The sequence below is a fragment of the Gallus gallus genome, chromosome 2 (genome assembly GCF_016699485.2).
Source record: "Gallus gallus isolate bGalGal1 chromosome 2, bGalGal1.mat.broiler.GRCg7b, whole genome shotgun sequence".
In the NCBI taxonomy this organism is placed as follows: Eukaryota; Metazoa; Chordata; class Aves; order Galliformes; family Phasianidae; genus Gallus; species Gallus gallus.
In genome coordinates, this window is record NC_052533.1 from 7,731,696 (window position 1) to 7,751,549 (window position 19,854).

A 19,854-nucleotide genomic window follows, 5' to 3' on the forward strand; every position below is an offset into this window, starting at 1 on the left:
TCAGAGCTGTGGAATGCCCTAGGGTGGGAAGGACCACTGGAGAGCACTCAGTCCAACTCCCATTAAAGAAAGGCCCTCTTCAAAGTTCATCCTCCCAGATGGATTTTGAATATAACCAAGGATGGGGATTTCACAGCCACTCCGGACTCATTTCAAATCTTGACTGCTGTCCAAGTGAACATTTATTTCCTCATTTCTCATTGGAATATCTAATATTTCGACTGTCATCCAGTGCATCCTATCCCATCCCTATGTACCTCCAAGAAGAGTTTGCCCCCCCCTTCTCTCTACCCTCACATGAGGCAGCTGGAGACAGCACTGAGATTCTTCCCTTTACCTTCTCTTTTTGGAGTGGAAAAACTCAACTGTCCCTCTCCTTATATATCAGAAACCAATCCACTCACCACTGTGATGACCTTCTGCTGGACATCTTCCAGTATGTCAGCACTGTTTACGGAGGAAACCCAAACTGAATGTGATATTCCAAGAAATGTTGGACAGTAGGAATAATTACATCCACTGACCTGTGGGCTATACTTTTCTCCATAGCATCTTTGTCCAGGATGCTGGCCAGGATACAGGCTGCAACTTCTCACCCAGTAGGCTACCCAGGTCCTGCTGCAAAAAGCTTGCTACCTGGCTAGTCCCCAGCATGAACAGTTGTATAGGGCTCTTCCATCCCAGGTGAGGAATACTGTGCTTCTATATAAATTCTGACACACTGGAACAGGTTCTCCAAGGAGGCTGTGGATGCCCCATCCCTGGAGGCATTCAAGGCCAGGCTGGATGTGGCTCTGGGCAGCCTGGTCTGTTGGTTGGCGACCCTGCACATAGCAGGGGGGTTGAAACTGGATGATCATTGTGGTCCTTTTCAACCCAGGCCATTCTATGATTCTATGATTCTATGCTTCTATGCTATATGTGTGTATTTGTCTCCAATTTCTATTTTCAATTAATACTCAATCAACTCACTCGACTCCAGAATCTGCTAATACATATTTTTAAAAGTTCAGTAAGTAAGATCATGAAAACATGAATAATTTTTCTACTGGGACAAAATGCAGTTTTATGTCTTCAGATTTAATACATTTTAATTTCTATTTCCCTTTAAATGTAATTTTTGTATTTCTTCCTGAAGCAAAGAATAACAACATATTTCCTATAATTTGTGGTTAATTCAGTGAATTATGGGCTTCATATGATTCTCCAGGAAGGACCCACACTACAAAAACCTCTCGGTGCCAGCAGTTGCTAAGTGTTCTGATCAGTTGAATGATAGTCAAGGACATCTGGCACCTTGCAAACCTGGAATTTTAAATCAGGAAGCTTTTATGAAAGCATACAAACCTCATCTGTCCTTGGAATCCTAAGTACAGAAATTAGCCATTCCAAATTGTCAGTATTCATGTGTACAAAAGACAAAATAACAATCTCTCCCCCAAGAAGATGGCAGTATACTTCAGAAATCATGTTACAATCCCTAAGGCTACATCCCTTCTAACAACTCAACCAGACCAGCTCCTATTTCCTGGCTCTGAGGACAAATGTCTCAGTCTGTATGGGCAGATCCCCCTTCCACCAAAACAAGGTGACTGCCTTCAGATCACTCACTGAGCCCAGGGCATTTCCCACGCTGCATTCCCAACCCCATTTAGGGGCTGTCTGTGAGGCTGCCCCTAAACACATTGCATAGCACAGCACACACTGGGTACGCCTCACAGCATCACCTTCATTTGGGTTTTCTCTCCCGACTCTACGAAAGTGCTGTTCACCAGCAAGTGCCATTGTCCCTATTTCCTAACACTGGTGCAATTCCCTCTTCCCACAGAGCTGTCCTGCCAGAGCAGGCAGGAGGTGCTGTGTGTTGGCACCTGCTCTTGTCCCAGCCATGTGCCCATGCCCGGTGACAGCAGCTCCTACCTGGAAGCCCTTCGAAGCCCTCAGTGGGGCAGTCCGGAGCAGCAGTGTGCCCACGCAGGCACAGCCCTGCCGAGAGCTGCCCAGGCTGGAGCCTGCATGGAGCCGGTGCTCAGGAAACCTGCTCGGTGCATCCCTATTAGGCTTTTGGCTCCGAGGCCCAGAATCCCATTTCTCATCTCAGGCAGGTGAAATGCCCGTGCAGTAGTCAATACCAATAGCAAAGAGAGAGATTACCTCTAAGAAAGGGCTCACCGATTGCTAACAAGTTAGGAAACGCCAGAGCAGAAGTTCTCAAAGAAATAAGCCCTCCACACAGACAAGCAGAACCACCAGCTGGTTTGTTTCATACAGATTATATGGAAGCCGTAACATTGCCGTGACATTCCCCAGCAGATTTTCAGAAGGAGCCGGGTACAATGCCACACGCACGCTAACTTTCTCCCTTTGCTATCCACCATACGCCCCACCGCGGGGAACCCCCACCCCCAGCGGCCCCGGCGGGGACAAAGCCGCATCCCGCATCGCGCATCCCGGCTCGGCTGCCCGCGCCGCCCGGCTCCGGTGGCGAGGCGAGACCGGCGCCGTGCCATGACTAAGCACCCGGCCCGGGGCACTCACCTGCCCGCCGCCGGCTCCTCCGCCGCCGCTCCGCGCCCGCCAGCAGCGCCGCCTCGATCCGCTCCGCGCTGCTCCGCGCAGCCCCGATCCGTTCCGCCGGGGGGAGCCGCGGAGCCGCCGCGCCCGCGGAGCCGCCGCTCCGCCGCCGCCGCCGCCACCGGGGCGGGCGCGGGGCCGGGGGGCTGCCGTCAGCCTGCGGCTGCTGACGCACGGCTGTTCCTCCCGGAGATGAAGACCCCGGCGAAGGGCAGCGCGGAGCAGCAAGGGGCGGCCGGGGGCTCTGCACGCTCGCGGTAGCACCGAGCACCGAGGAGTCCCGGTGCCCAGCGCGGTGGCATGGACCGCCAGCTCAACATCAGCTGCCTCGGCGGTGCGACGCCGGATGCCAGTAATCGGAGCGGGTCATCCAGCGGGCTGGAGGGTGGCAGGGCACAGCTCTCCGTCTTTAGTGTTCTTGTCCTCACCCTCCTGGCCATGCTGGTGGTGGCCACTTTCCTGTGGAACGGCTTGGTCCTGGCCACCATCTTCCGCGTGCGCACGTTTCATCGGGTGCCCCACAACCTGGTGGCATCCATGGCCATCTCCGACGTGATGGTGGCCGCCCTCGTCATGCCCCTGAGCTTGGTGCACGAGTTGTCGGGGCGGAGGTGGCGGCTGGGTCGATCTCTGTGCCAGGTGTGGATCTCCTTCGATGTCCTGTGCTGCACTGCCAGCATCTGGAACGTCACTGCCATCGCCCTCGACCGCTACTGGTCCATCACCCGGCACCTGGAGTACACGCTGCGCACCCGGCGCCGTATCTCCAACATCATGATTGCGCTCACCTGGGTGCTCTCTGCCTTCATCTCTCTGGCCCCGCTGCTCTTTGGCTGGGGAGAGACTTATTCAGAGGACAGTGAGGAGTGCCAGGTAAGCCAGGAGCCTTCCTACACCATCTTCTCCACCTTCGGGGCCTTCTACCTGCCCCTATGTGTGGTGCTGTTTGTCTACTGGAAGATCTACAAGGCGGCCAAGTTTCGCATCGGATCTCGGAAGAGCAACTCCATCACCCCCGTCTCTCCAGAAGCCCCAGAGGTAGGTCATCTGGCTTGCATTTTGCTCTAGGGAACTCTTGGGAGCAGCAGGGCTGAGCTGCACCCAGGGTGTGAAGGAATGGGATCCCAACCCAGCTGGGAGGATCAGCTGGTGAGCAAATGGGATTTGAGGAGGGTCTGGATTTACCCATGCAAAATATGTTTGCAGATCCTTCCTGGGTTGTGTCAGTTGATCCTGAGAATGGTGGTTGTGCACTGTAAAGGTTTCTTGAGGGGAAAGAAGGAAAAGTATTTTAATTGTCCCACCTTCCTTGTTAAGAACTCTTAATGTGTTTGGAGAATCCAAGACTTGTGTGCATGGCATGTGGCTGTGTGCCTCTTTTACTGAGCTGATCGTGAACGGGGAAATAATCTTCTTGTGATATGCGAGCAATTCTACACACACATATGTCCCTACTGGCTCAGGTCACCCACAAGAGGGTCAAAGCCCCAGCCTCACTCCAACCTGAGTGTGACGTAGATGGCTTGCATTTCCCTGTGCCTTGGCTGCCTACCCACTGTGCAGGATCAGCCGGCCGAGACGCATACGGTGTGACTTGTGTTTGTCTTTGGCAGATAAAGGAAGCTGCCCAGCAGCCACAGATGGTCTTCACTGTCCGGCACGCCACAGTTACGTTCCAGACAGACGGAGACACGTGGAGAGAGCAGAAGGAGAGGAGAGCTGCCCTCATGGTGGGCATCCTCATTGGAGTCTTCGTGCTCTGCTGGATCCCCTTCTTCATCACGGAGCTCATCAGCCCACTCTGCTCCTGTGACATCCCGCCCATTTGGAAGAGTATTTTTCTATGGCTAGGCTATTCCAATTCCTTTTTTAATCCCCTCATTTACACTGCTTTCAACAAAAACTACAACAATGCCTTCCGGAACCTATTCTTTAGACAGCACTGAGCAAGACAAGTGTTCTCTGCCCCAGGAGGCTATTCTCAGCTCTCAGTGGAACCTAACAAACTCCTGAGGAAGCTGAGAACCACAAACACTGCAGTGATGCTAAGGATGCGTCCCCATGGGTACATCCCAGCCATGGTCCCCATACCTATACAGTTGCTATTTTTCATGAAGCAGCATGCAAGGGTTTCTCTGGCCAACAGCAAAGAGTTCTGCCTCCAGTGCCCCACTGCTTTTCTCCTCCCTTCACAGTGATGCTCCTGGGACATTGAGATGGCAGTAATGGTGCAGTGATGGCTTCTGGGAAAGGTTCCTCTTTGAAACTCTGCTGTGGCCCACTGCTGGTCTCCTGGAGCATTAATCAGCTTTGTCCCATGTGCAAAGCTGGGAGCCTTCAGTGTCAGGGCAGTTGGTGACTATGGATGAAACTTGATGTTCCTGGCTGTTTGTCATAGCTTTGCTGGTAGAGATTGGCAAGTGTTTGTATTTGAGAGATAATCTCATCATTAAAGTGTTAAAAGCAGAGTCCCAAGTACAAAGCCCTTTTGCACATCAACAACAGATTGTGCTATTTGCTATTCTATTCCATGTAGCAGGTTTTTTTAAAAAATATTTATTGTGAAAGCTTAATGCATGGTATACACTGGAATGAGAAATAATGCATGGGAAATCCACCTGTCTCGTTGCCTAACTGATAAGCATCTGCTTCAGACTTTTACTTTCCAAAACCCCAGGCGTTCCTGGGCTGCGAATGTTAAACTCTGTGTCCGTGTTTGCCATTCTAAATCACAGATGTATTTTGAGCAGATGTGGGGCAGGTTTCCTGTCGTTGCAGGGGATACAAGGAGTGTATTTCAGATTTCCCATCAATGTGAAGCTGTGTATTGGTATTTATGACTGTGATTCAGGTTCACTTGAGTCAAAGCAAAGACCCCATTTAATTTCCACGGGCACTGGACTGCAGACACAAGGCAGTTAGTGATGGGCACTGTTTCATTCTGGAAGCAGAGCCAACCTATAGATGTGTTCTGCTGTGAGGCCCAGACTTAAATAATTCTATTGCCCCACTACAGCTATTCTGCCTGGTGGCTGTTGCTCTGCGGCCTCCCTGCCTTTCCTTGTTGCCCACATTGTTGTTGACATTTCACTCCGAGAATTAGAATTATGCACTTTGTACCGTGCTGCTGAAAGACTGACAGGCCTCCAGATAAAGAACAGCATTATTTTTAACCATCACTTCTTTAGAGCAGCCACTGAAATCAAATTGGAACTGGAATGACACGATTTGGTGTCAGATCTCCCAGGAAGAAGAGATAAAAGGGAAAAATGCCTATAAATCATGGTAAAGTTCCCTGGTGATGGATAGGATTAGTTCTTATCCTTAGTGGATCATGAGACATCAGAAGTTAAAATTGTCACTGGTCCTTTAAACCAGTCAAAAATCCTGTTAGAATTGTTAAAAAAAGAAAAAAAAAAAAGCCTTTTTTCTTTTCATATCTTGAGACAGGTACAAATGGAAGCAGAACTCAAGGTGCTACCAAGCCTTGCAGCCCTTGCAGGGCCAAACATCCATCAAGAGTGACACAGATGCAGCTGATCCTCCTCCAGGCAAGGGGACAGACAAGGCAATCCTTGAGATCTGTTTCAACACTACTTTATAAAAGTCTGTTCAACATATTAGGTAAAACCTTACCCTCACTGAAGGCAGTGGACAACTCAGTGAATTCAAGTGAATTGGAATTTTACCCAATGTCTTGTCTTGTAAAACCATAGCTTTAATGTTAGTTAATTCAAGAAGATGGGCAGAATGGGAACAACCTTCTAATTCCCTGAAATAGTCTTTGCTTTGCACTGAGCAAGCACCAACCTCCCCACAGCCAGTAAAAGAATATTTCATTTCCTTATTACATGAGGTAAGGCAGTGATCTCTCTGGTGTATCAAAAATTGTGATAAACTCTTGTGCTGCTTTTCTTGTGAAGGTATAAAAGTTACACTGCTTTCTCTGAACAGCTCATCACCAATGCTGAGTTGCACTTCTGGGGAACTTAAGTGCTTTTGTTGCATGAAGGATTGTTCATCCAGAAATGAGCTGGAAAAATACTTCCTTATCCAGCCATATTCAGCTGAGGTAGTGGGAGCTACACGGTCATTTTCAGCAAAGCCTGTAAGCAGAAGATGGGCTATTTGCTTTGTCTGAACAACACTCCTCTGAAATACAATCCATACACTTCTAAAACTATCACAGAATCACAGTATCATTTGAGTTGGAAGTGACCCTTAAAGGCCATTTGATCCAACTGCCTTCAGTGAACAGGGACACTACAGCTCCATCAGGTGCTCAGAGCCCCATCCAGCCTGACCTTGAATGCCTCCAGGGATGGGGCATCCTCTGCTTCTCTGGGCAACCTGTGCCAGTGCTTCACTGCCCTTACTGTAAAAAAAAAAAACTTCCTTATATCCAATCTAAATCCCTTCTCTATTTGTTTGAAACCATTTCCCTTTGTCCTATCACCACAGACCCTGCTAAAGACTCTGCCTCCTTCTTTCTTACAGCCCCCCTTTAGATACTGACAGGCCACCCTCAGGTCTCCCCAGAGCCATCTCCAGGCTGCACAGCCCCAGCTCTCTCAGCCTGTTAAATGATTAGATGTTTGTGTCGCTGGTATCTTCCTGCTTATGTTGCTTTTTTAATTGTTAGGCCAGTACGGCAACAATTTCAGCACAGAAGCATGGACTGTTTGGGAAGTTGGACGTTATCCCACTGTTTTAACAAAAACCATCATGTTTACACCACCTCATGTCTGGGCTGCGTCCGTCCCCATTTTAATTTGCTATTGGATGAGTAGTGCGGATTCTTTGTCATTCTTGCAGTGGGATTCTTGCACAGACCATGGAATAAACTGCACGTTCAGCTTTGTACCCCATGTAAGTAGACAAAACTGAGATCAATGGGAAAGACGCCTACCTCTGCTGCAGCTTGGTGTCTGGGATGAAGCTCTCCTTCATTATATCCTATGTTCACTGATGCTATGCCCTAAGAGGTGATGGGGAGACAGAAGAGAATTATAAAATGCCACTAAATATTTCGAACTTGTCCATGGTTGCAGGTAGTCCAATGTCCTGGTGCAAACTACATCCACATCTATGTGACAACCCACATCCCATACAGTCCTTACTAACCTTCTGCAAAGAGCAGCTTCCAGCTGGTCCTGAGTCTTGTTCCTCTGATTCTGCAAATAATTAGCAGCTCCATTACGGGCCAATTCCTACAGCTTGAGGCTTAAGACCATTGGCTTTTCTTCTAAATACCATTCCTGCAATGTAATGTGATAACACAGGAAAAATATCAGTATTTCAGAGACTGTGCTGAAGATTCACATCAAAACACGTGGCTGTGATCAGAGCAGGTGGAGGAGCATAAAGAAGCCTTGACTTCTGATCCCAACTCTGAGGCTTTTCACAAAAAGCTATTCAGATACATGTACTGAGCAGGCTCCCGGAGACCCAGACCATGTTTAAAGACATACATAACCCCAGCTTCAAAGGATGTGTCTTGTACCTTCTTGTTCCCATTTATTAAACGGAGTCAGTGGCATGAAGAGATCTACCTCGCTGAGGGTTTGTGAGGATTAATTAGTAAATGTTTATCATGTACGGGGATGTGGAACACTCTGCTTTGAATGCCAAGCTGCATTAAAAATTGGGCTCCTATTTAATTTCTCAGAAGAACTTTATTACCCATTATTATTGACTTTCCTATGCAATTTTAATAGCTGCATAATACTTCCAGAAAAGATTTAACTAACCTTCTACACCTCTGATTAATTCATTTCCCTCTTGGTGCCCTGACAGCTCGACAAACATCTGCATGGAGCTGCTGGATGCAGCAGCCATGCAGTGCTGTGTGCTGCCTGCTCAGCATGCCTCTGGTCAAGGTCCAGGGAGCAGCAGCTCTCCAGGCAGCATGCTGCCCCACTTCTGGGTATTTTAGGGAAAGGACATGAAAGAACTCCCTCAGATTAAATGGCAGTTGGCTGAGCACCTTCCTGCTGTGCTCCTCAATGAAGGCAGGGCACTCAGGTGATGTCAGGATGCACACCAAACCCACACAGCCAGGTGACTTCACTTTCCATTAACTCACCTGGATTTTTCCTAAAGATTACCTCTGAGAGCAGCAGCCTTTAAACTGGCGCTGACAGCTCAAACTGGTGGGTTCATGGAAGTAAAGATGCAGACAATTAAGGAAACATCAGCTGACAAAGGTAATTAATGACTATTAGTTCCAGCAGTCACTGCGGTGAGGTGCAACTGACAAAGTGTCAAAGTGATAGTTGTAAAGTAGTGATTTAGGCTGCTCTGTGTATGAGGGGGCACGTTGCTGTCTTCCCCTTGTATCCATTACTGTACCCACAGAGCAGATAGCAGACACACAGGGATCATAACGTGGGTGCCATGCATGCTCCATGTGGAGCAGTGGGGTAAAACACCTCTGGCAAAATGTATGTCCCCACTGCAGTATGCTGAACATCACCAACCTGCCAGAATAGGCCTTGACTTTAAAGGGGGTGGCCAAAGAGCTATTTAAATCTCTGTTAGTTTCACTAACACCTGAGTGCAGAGGACTGGATGAGAGCTGAAGTTGTGCCAGTGCTTTAAAAAGGGCAGATGGAGAGAGCCAAGTATTCAGAAGGCTAATACTGTTACTGATGTACAGCTGGAAATTGATCCTTGGCAAAAATGTGGAATAGCTAATAAAGGACTCGATGAATAAAAAATTACAGGAAATAAATATAATTAAAATAAATCACATTGATGTCTTTCTTTGACTGCAACACGTGGTTCATTACAAATGGTGATATTAAGTATTCATCCCTTGGTAATGGACCTGGCTTGGTGACACTCAATACTTCCATGAAAAAGTGAAGAAGAAATCAATGTGTGGTTCAAACTGCCCAGTATTTGCTAATTGCTCATAGATTGGAAAAGGTGTAAATATGACCTCACTTGTACAGGAAAATGAGGGTGCAAGTAGGTCAGGGGCAGTACAGAGGGAGCTGAACACATTGGTCTATTCAGAACATGTAGGTGTATTTACTGCCCGTGCATGGTCTGCATCCAGGAATGGATTTTAAGCTGACCGCTGTAGGGAAGGCTGCAATTTCACTTCATTGGATCTCACTGCTTCTCCTGCATGCAACCAGAGTCAACCATGCAGCCTCAGTGCAACTTCCCATGCTGGGCAAGTCCAAGGCTTCCCCTAACCACCCCAAAAGCGAGACAGATGGGCCCTTTCTCCACATCCCCCTGTCACCCTTGTAGTTCCTCAGCCTGACCAGCACCTCCATCAGTGGGAGAAGCACCTCTGCAATGCCCACGTGAGGCTGGGAGCAGCTCTGAGAGGTTCGCTCTGGAAATGAAGGGAAACATTCCTCCACCTGCTGCAGCCCTGGCTGCAGGATAACAGTGCCCCAGCCCCTTTGTTGGAGATGGAATGTTTACTGCATCACTTGGGGATATGTCCTGCCCAGTCCCTGAGCTGGCCGCAGAAGGTGGAAATCTCTCTATCGTCAAAGTAACCTGCTGGTCAGAGGAATGGGAGGGGAAAGAAGATGGGAAGCTCTGGACATCAGTGAGCCCTTCACACGTGGACCATCTGGAACAAACAGAGCTATTTCCACCCCAGAAGAGCTTGCAGCACATAGGCTTGCAGGAAAATTAACGTAATCACCCCATGATGCCCTCATAGAGCCTTCTATCCTGCCCTATAGATTCCCCATGCTCCTGCCAGCCGGTCTTAACAGGGAAAAGCAGAGCCCTGAACCAAGCTGATGGTCACGTCGTGCCACGCTTTAGATGCAGACCTGCTTTCAAAGGTGGGGAGAACAATTTTGATGCAATGCCAGTTTCAGATCTTCCAGTGAGCACAGAGCATATGGAGCCCCTCACACGGTGTCAGGAGGTGCAGGGCTGTGATTTTTCTCTCTCCTCAGCTACTCACCCACTGCCAATGACTGCAGGTGCATTAAGGCAGGGTGCTCATGCTTGGGGTGAATATTAAACAGACAGGAGGAGAGCAGCAGATGTGAAGTGCGAGGCAGCATTGGCACAGGGGATTGCTCGATATCTAGAATGGGAGTGGAGAAGGAAACAGCAAGTTTGTGGTGTAAAATGATTCTGATTTTTGGAAGGTTTTTAAGAGGAGGCAGAGGCAGCACGCAGCCACGCTGCTCTGCTTCCCACTGTTTGGCAGCACAGAACTTGGCCTTAAGGGGAATTCACAGCACGCTACCTTGGCTGAAGTCTTTGGGCTACTTCATACGCTGTTAATAGTGGCCAACCAAAATGAAAGTCATGGCTATTTCTTACTGAAGATTTAGGCTCCCAGACAAGGTTATAAACAGCACAAACCCTTGGAATTCCTTTGGAGACCCCAGCATGGCTGGTATTTGAATGCAGAACACAGCAAATAACTCTTGAACAAAACCTATTTGACAGCAGATCCACCGCTGCTCCTCAGACCAGCTCCCACCCTCTGTGCTGTCACTGTATTTCCACCTGTCTCCAAGGCAGCAGTTACCCACCTGCAGGGAGCCTGCTTCTTCCAGGAACAAAGTGAAATGTCTCATCTGCACCTCACCTAGCACTGCTGTGGCATTTGTTGCTTTTGGGACACCCTCACTGAGAGGCTTTTACCCCCTGTGGTAGTGTATAGAGCTGACGTAACAAGGTTTTGGGAGTGGGGGGATGCCCCAGACCAGAGACAGCTCCAGATGCCCCAAAAGGGACCCAGTGCTGGGCCAAACTGAGCCATGGAGGAGTAGGCTGTCCCCCTGCACCCATGGGCACCATACAAAGCAGATCTCTACGTGCAGCCATGGAGAAGCCCATGGTGCAGCAGTGAATGTGGCAGCGGAGGTACGGCCCACGGCGATCCTCTAACAGGAGCAGGGCCTGGGCTGGAGCTGCAGTCCATGGAGAGGGACAGCTGTTGGGCAGGAGGGCTGGGGGAGCTGCCGCCCATGGAGACCCATGGAGCAGTTCCTGTAGGGTGGGCCCTATGTTACAGTGCCACGCTGGAGCTGTTTCTGCAGGATTAGCCCTGTGGTAAAGTCCCATGTTGGAGCAGTTGCTGTAGGATGGGCCCTGTGGTACAGCCCCATGTTGGAGCAGTTGCTGTAGGATGGGCCCTGTGGTACAGCCCCACGTTGGAGCAGAGCAGTTCCTCTGTGCCCAGCTCAGCTCAGTGAGGTCAGGAGCTGAGTGCTCTCAGATCTGCTGGAGGTGGCAGCGCAGGGCAAGGAGAGACTGATTAGTTTTAATTTCCTCCCAAGGAGCAATATCCCCTTTATTGTTCCCAGACGTGGTCCTTGGAGACAGCAAGATATTTAGGCTTCTTTTATCTGAAGGGTAATGAAGCACCCCAATAGCCTGATGACCCACGCCTGAGCACTGAGGATGGAAGCAAAGTGCACTCTGCCCCTCCACAAGTATGCTCTAGCTGTGTGGGATGCTGAGAAATGAGCAGTGTGTACAAGTGCTTAGCACTTGGATGCTTGGCTTTGTGCACATACTTTCCTTTCTTCCTCTCTACAACTCTTAAAGCAGCCCTCTGATACAAATCAGACCCACTGGCCTCCTCCCACCACGCAAACAGCACTGCATGCCTGAATACACCGAGGAAGGTGTCCTTTCTGGGCACAGTGATCAGCCCATGTGTACCAGAAAACAAAACCCAAATACATTATTTTCCTACAAAACATACATGGCTCAAACAGGCACACACTTTGTTTTGTTTTGTTTTTCTTTCTCCTGTCTAGGGAAACTCTGTGCAAATGTATGAAGGACAAAAATCTCTCTCAGTATAAAAAAGCCTCTCTCTGATCAAGGATAAAAGGAGAGGCAAGCCAAAGGGAAGCTGATTTTCACTCAGGAACATTCTGTTGGCTTGTTGCATTTATCTGTTGCATAAATTGATGTGATTTAAAGAGATAAAACATTCCATGAACTTTTTCCAGAGGTGATTAGCAAAAAGTTTTGGCAATTGCTGTGATCACTCAGAACAAAATGCTCTTCATTGTGCGCAAAGAGCTGATGCTGTAGGTAGGCTGCTACAAGCAGCTCAGAAACAAGACCAGAAGGTGAAGACCATGGCCATCACTGAGCAGTATTTTCTGGAGCATCTTGTTGCTTAACTCTCCATTCAGAGGAGTGAGGTATTGTCAAAAATAGAAGTTTTTGTCCTGAATATGAAAGAAGCCTACAGGCACCAGCTCACATTTAAACATTAAATATGAAGACTTTTATAGGGAGGTGAGATTAATTTCACCTGGGGTACAAATTTATTTAAAACCCAGGGAAGTACAGAAAATTAATTTAGTTTTTTTTCTCTTTAATGACAGGCCGAATCTAGGAGTCTGGTAGAGTTTCTCCCCCCATTCTCCTCTCTCTTTCAGTTCTTTTCTCACACATTAAAAAAGGAGAGATGTAGAAGGTCAGTTTTGGCCCATGGGCCAAAGAAACAATTGGGGTGTGGGCTGTGAAAAACAATTTATGCCACTGTACCATGGTTGGTAACCATGTGTGAACCTGGCTTTTCTTTCTCTGGGGCCTCTCAGACTTCCAAAGAAACTTGTCCTCCTCAAATGGGCCACATCTCCAAATCGTGCAGCTGGCAACATCTGTCACCACAGTTGCATTGTGGAAGTAATAGGACAGCAGCCACTACAGCAGATTGTGGTACCCAGGGTTATCCTTCACCATTGTTTAACTCTGCTGGATTCCATGTGTGGTTTTACTTTAGGAAAATATTTTAACTCCTGTGCTTTGAGTCTTAGGTTCTCTACTCCGCTTTGACAAGTCTTACTGGAATGTTCAATGATGTTACCAAAATTCAGACGCTCACTTCTGCAGCAATGTTGCTGAGCTGAAATTAGGAGCTCATGACCTTCCAATTGTTTGTAATTGTAATTTACTTCTTATGATAACATCAATCATTTTGCACAGTTAAGCTATAAGCCGTGGTAGACCATGATTTCTGGCATTACACCCAACCTCTTTAAAAATGTGGATGCAGCATTTGTCACTGTTCAATCCACTGAGGCCTGAGCTAATTTTTAAGGAGTGAATATACACGTACATATATACAGTGATAAATATGTACCATATATATTGTAACCTGGCCAGGAGAACCACTAAGGCGGGAGCCAAGATGGCAGCCATCCTCGCTGTGCCACCTTAGCTTTCACAATTCAGAGGGATTCTGGACGAGACCTCCATTGATCCTCTTTCAATGGGTTGATCCAGTAAAGATCCCTGTTTACTATCTGCAGACTCACTCTTTTTTGTAGTAGTCCATATGCTCTCAAATATAATTGAACTGTAGAATCACTGAATGGTTTGGGTCGGAATGGACCTTGAAGATCATCCAGTTCCACCCCCTGCCATGGGCAGGGACACTTCCCACCAGACCAGGATGCTCACAGCCCCATCCAGGCTGGTCTTGAGCATGTCCAGGGATGGGGCATCCATAGGCAGCCTGTGCCAGTGCCTCATCTCCCCTTGATGGTGGGTGTCATGTTTGAGCAACGGGCTAAAAAACAAAGCATCTCTGGTGTTTCAAATTCTATCCTGAGCTAAGAAGCCAATCCTTGCAAAAACAAGTTATTTGCAATGCTGAATTCTTCATTTCCTGTTCTGTAACCTGCAGAATTCACTCTGATTTTCAGTGGCTCATCACTACAGAGCTAGAATTGGTTGGTTTTAGTCTAATCCTGCTGAAAATATCTGAATGAAGGTTTTGTTTGTGGTTGTGTTTATTTGTTTGTTTTTTGTTTGTTTGTTTTTTGCTTTAAAGTCTTAAGTGTTAGACTAACAGGACTGAAAATCTTGCAGGGACAAGCAAGTCGTTTTGACTGCAATATGACAGATAACTTTATTTATTCACATTCATACCCTCTACTGCAATTAAATCTATTGTTCCAATGTCTGATTGCATGTGGGAACTAGGGATATATCTTGTACTCTGACTTCCAGTATTCTTGGAATTAATGAAAACTATTTTTTTAATGGAGTAAAAATGTTTATTGTCTCCTTTTTGTTATTGCCTTCAGGGATCATCTGGAGAATTCTTGTAACTACGTGTCTCACAAGTATTTAAAGGAGAAAAAGATACAAAGGCCTCTTTTTTCCCTTCTTTTCATTCCTTCAGAAAAAAAAAATAGCACAAGTTATGTGGAAGATGTTTGGTGGTGTGTGGGTGCATTATGTGGATGTCAGACTCACCACGGGGAAGCTAATGAAGAGAGAAGAGTTCTGCCTACAACTTAAACACCTCTTCCAGTTGGTCATTTGATTGGCATTGCTGGGAAAAGCCAAGCTTCACAGCCTCTTTGCCAGCAGTTTCTTGGGTCTTATGGCACCTCAGTGTTGGCTGCTGGAAGGGAGTGATAACTCAAATAGCCACGAAGAGCACCAAGCACATCCCAGGCATGAGAAAGCACTCTGTAAGGTGAGCTTTAGGCAGTATAAACCATTTATTTAAAGATTGTTCAAGCATTAATGATGGTTTTTTGTTGTTTTTTTTTTTCTTTCTTTTTTGGCTGTGTGGGAGCACAGCAGGACTTTCTCATTTAGCCAGAGATCCTGGTGGTCAAATGCTTTCCTGGAGCAAGTTTGCTAAGACTGTGTGGAATGGAAGGTTTAGTAGAACTACATCATTGAACAATGGCAAAACAAATGTTTTTTAACAGGTGACACAATGGGTCTTTGGCTACTGGCCATTCTTTGTAAGTGATAACTTAAATATCCAAAGGCAAAAATATTGTTGCTTTTTCAAGTGATGGCTCCTGTGGTTTCAACAGGAAATCATTCGCTTGCAGCAGAGTATTGGAGTAAATACAAGATTGACAACTGCAGGTGTTACACACATTTTTGAGTTTGGAGGCAAGGGAGCGGGTTGAAGTTCTAAGAACCTGCAGTCTTCTGTCAGAAGTGTACATCCCGAAAATACTCAAGAGCTTACTCCTTTCTGCCTTCCATAGACAGTGCAAATAAGGCTCACGTGTAACATCGATTTCCTGTCAATTCTTCAGTTGACATCAAGGCTCACATGAACCCTTCTTTTCTGTTCCATCCCTCACCCTCATCCTTCCCAAAGACCTGTCATCTCTGTTGCACTGAGCCCTGAAGAAGACAGAAGACAGCATGGATCTTGCCTTTAATCTGCGTACACTCACCATCTCGTTTACTCTTTTACTACTTGTCATACGATCCTTCCTGCAAAAGGGCTGTGATGCCAGCTGGGGCATCTTGGTGCTCCTATGATGCAGATACAAAAGGATTTACAGGAGGTGCGTGCTGAGAAGAGAGTAGGAGGGTAGAAACCTGTTGTGCTCAGACATTTCTTTATCTTTTTTATCTTTTTTTTTTCTCCTACTCCATAGACTGTTCTGGGGTCATCACTCTGCATGTTGTTCTGTGTATTCTTTTTGAACCTACTTATCTGAAATGCCTTCAAAAAATGGAAAAAGAAGAGTGAGCTGGAATAGAAAAGGGATCTGTGAAGGTTGCCAAGGACTTGTTCTGGAGGCATGATTCGATGAGAAGACGTGGGAGTTGGTCTGTGTCCATCCAAGCAGACTCGGGGACAGTGGGCAAATGCCAGTTTATGGGATGAAAATCTCTATGGGCGGATGGCCCGGCGAGGTCACTCATCCACCCACCCACAGACAGGTGGCCCTGCCATATGATCACAGCAAATGGTAGAAAACCGGTGAGATCCTTGATGCGGTGCTGTACTGGTCTTCCTTGGAATCAGCTCCTGGCTGCAAACCCCAAAAGGCTCTGACATGAGAAGATGAGAAATTGTAGTCAGAGCTGTCAGAACAGTTCACTGGTTTCTGAGGCTAAATGAGTAGAAACAAAAACGTAAGCAGTGGTAGTGGGAACACTAGGAAATTACTATGAGCCCAGTTATTGGATTTTCAAATAACAACAAAGCAAATGTAGAATTTGGATGGATTTGAACAGTGATGCTTTTATTTTCAAAGCATCCTAAAGACTAAACACTTGGATAAATTTCTTGAATTTCTCCAAAATCTCTAAACTTCTACAGATGCTCTCTTGTGGACACTCTGATGATAGGGATCCTCCTCAATAGGAACCAAAATAAAGTAGTATCACATAAGAAAAAGCCAAGGATTGGCTTTTTGCTGGGTGTGGAAAGAGATAACCAAGCACTTTACCCTTATATGAGGCAAAGCCTGTTCGTTCTAAGATTCAGATCATGACAGGTATAAGGGCTGAGGACAGTGAAGGAGAGGTAAGGTTGAATCCTACAGAAATTACAGTAAGAGGGGAACTTGTGAATTGATCTCGGTAGTCACTCAGAGACCAAAGATTGTTTCTCCAGCTTCAGCTTGAGTTTGGACTTGAGTTCTCTTAAATACCAGTGGCTTTGATGCTCACTCTTCCTCATGCTTAAAAATTACTGCCACGAAGACTGAATCAGTGAGATGTTCATACTAACATTAACTCAGCCTTGGACTACTAGCCTGCTAATCAAAATAAACCTGCAGTAAACCACTTGCTTGATCCTGCTGGCTGATGATAAGCTGTGAGAATATTACAGTGAGACATCACAGGGTGCAAAAGGGCTCACAGGTTTCTCAGTGGCAAAAGGAGAAGCCTGCACTGCACTGATGTTTGGATTTGGACAGTGCCAGGGTCTTACCTACCCCAGAAATGTAATGCCAGGGCCCAGAGCAGACCCTCAGTGATCCACAAACTGTTCATCGTCTTGGTGTGAATGTTACAGAGGTGATCAATCCTAACCTAAAATCCAAATGTCAGAATTTAGACTGCTGCTACCATTTGGCTCTAATTAAGAAAATGACCTAAAAATAATTAAAAAAAAAACAACACTAAAATGTCTGAGAGTGCTTCTTGCTGAGTAGGATCCAAGGAGATTTGTTTACAGCTCTCTCTCCACTTAGATCAATTAATCACTATGCCTTGGCTGCTCTTCCCACAAATCACCCAAAAGGATGCGTGTCAGGCTGCATTAAGCTGCACCTCTGTGACAGTCAGCCACTGTCTAGATTGCAGATGGAAACTGGCATGTTAGCTCAATAGCTGACTTAGAAAAATAGAAACCATCCACTAATGTAACAGGGACCACTTTTTTTCCCCTGTAATTACCTCCTGATACTTGGATGGAATCTATGAATGTACCTGAGATGCTCCTGGAGCTCCATAGTATTGGGCTATGCTCAGCACTATGGAGATCCTCTCCTGATGTAATGGCCATGTCCCAGCCATGCCAGTCCACAGGTTTGGACCAGTAAAGGGTCTGGCTACCTCAGGTGACCCTTATGACCTTGACATAAGTGGGGCTGTGAATAAATAAATGCTCTCAGAAGGGAGCTAAAGATAAAACAATGAGAGAGAAGAGTATGCTTGTAAGAAAGGAATAATTTCCAGACATTATACTTCGAGGTCTGCAACCATAGTTATCCTACACTGCTGGCCCACACCTTGCTGATAGACCTGCCCAGTTGCTTGGGATGTGCCTGGGGATATGGCTGGTGGCCTCATCTTACCTGTAGGGAGAATCTAGAAGGCTGGCAGACAGTTGCTCTGTCAGAGGAGAGATGAAGATGGTAAGTATCTCCCATTCATTGCTTATTAGATAAATTACAAATGCTTTAAAAAAAAAAAACACAAGCCAAGCTTGGAATTTTATTTGAGAGCAAGAAAGTATCTTGATCTGAAATAATTGGTTTTGTTTAAAGGAGAAATAAAGTTAAGATGAACGTGCGCTATATTCCCAAAGTTTCCTTGAAGAAGCATGAACTTTACAGATACACAGGGCTACCTGGAAATATCCAGCAGCAATCACTTATGTCATTATCACACAAAAAATTGGTCCAGGTGGAGATCTCTGATTACCTTTAAAAATAATAAAGTGCCTAGAAAATTATTTCATGGCATTTTCAGTTGCATTTCCTCCTATTCTTAAGGCATGAAATGATCACTATAGCTCTGATATAGCACTGATGAAAATTGACACATCACATATTGAAAAGTCTCTCATTTTTACTTTATCTCTGCAAAATGATCACTTCAGTTAAGTAATGAGTTATTTTTTGAACAATATTTCCATGGCTCTTTTCCTGTTCCAGTGTGAACTGGTAGAAGCAAGAAAGGAGCTCTGCCATTGGAAGATCCATCAACTCAAGAGCACTGCCTGGACTATCCCTCTGAGTACAACAGGTGAGCTGTACTTTTCCTCCAAATCAGTGCATTTGCTTTTTGGAATCCATTCAGATTTCAAAACCCATCTCAGAAAAACCATAGACTGAATGATGTTCCGGATTATGGTTTAGTTGTCTTTTCCTTAAAATAATACTTATTAATGAGAAACATTTCCTCTTTCTCAAAGAGCATGGTCAAAAGCTAACAGCAATAAGCAACAATGTAAGAAGTAGAATGTTGCTAGTTGGACTAAAATTATACCACCAAGACGTTTATGCAACACCAAGACCACTCATGAAAGCCACCTAAGGTAGACTGCTAGTCTGGATCACCCAAAGATGGACAGTTGAGTTGACACCACATAGAGAGAGAGAGGCTCCTGAGCACACAACCAGGCTTAGTAACAGTTTGCAACAATACTGGAATTAAGACACATGGCAAAACCACACTTCTTTTCTTTTTTTATCTGACCTTTCTGACTACCACTGAAGTGCTTTAGGTAAATGGCAAAGCCCTGTGAAGAAGCCAGAAGTGCACTAATTAGGGCTGGCTGTCCTCAGAGGGAAAGGTCTGTAGAGGACAGAAAGGAACTGAATGCAAATACGAGAGAGGGGACATTGGCTTCCAACTTACACTCCTCTGGAACATAAGTTTGCTGTTGATATGAGCACAGTGCCTTGAAGGAATTCATGCACCTCAGTTTGTCCACAGAGGTGCAGCAAGGAACATGCACCCTAGTACTGCCTTTAGGACAGGCATGGTTGACAGAGAAACCAACAGGATAAATGTCACATCTTGCTCTAGCTCTCCTCCAGGCTCCTCTCTGCATCTTCTGCACCTTGCCCACCTCACCTGTGTTCTTGGACCTGTCTACTCAGGATGTGGCCAGTGGGTGGGATGTGACAAAACGCAGCACGTGCCCATTATTCCCATCGCACGTCAACAATTCCAGGGGCATAACATTTACTGCAATTTTATCAGATTTATGTGAAAATATAAAACATTAAATGAGTAAACAAGTCAGTTTTAATATATGTCCAAGCAATACAAACCAGAGCAGAGTGCTGGGGTCTCCAGTCCAAA

General features: G+C 46.3%; 1 protein-coding gene and 1 long non-coding RNA gene across 2 annotated transcripts; one reads left to right on the top strand and one right to left on the bottom strand.

Annotated features, from left to right (window-relative positions):
- Positions 1–2,757: 2,757 nt before the first annotated feature.
- Positions 2,758–8,241, top strand: HTR5A (5-hydroxytryptamine receptor 5A). Its single transcript, XM_425970.5, has 2 exons — positions 2,758–3,612; positions 4,188–8,241. Exons 1-2 carry the CDS (start codon positions 2,875–2,877, stop codon positions 4,518–4,520), a joined length of 1,071 nt encoding a protein of 356 aa, XP_425970.2. The 5' UTR covers positions 2,758–2,874; the 3' UTR covers positions 4,521–8,241.
- On the bottom strand, positions 6,274–10,687 carry LOC101752304. The gene is made up of 4 exons (XR_211485.4): positions 10,380–10,687; positions 7,699–7,832; positions 7,484–7,552; positions 6,274–6,680 (listed from the first exon to the last, which is right to left on the bottom strand). It is a non-coding gene; the product is annotated as an uncharacterized LOC101752304 (long non-coding RNA).
- Positions 10,688–19,854: the final 9,167 nt, after the last annotated feature.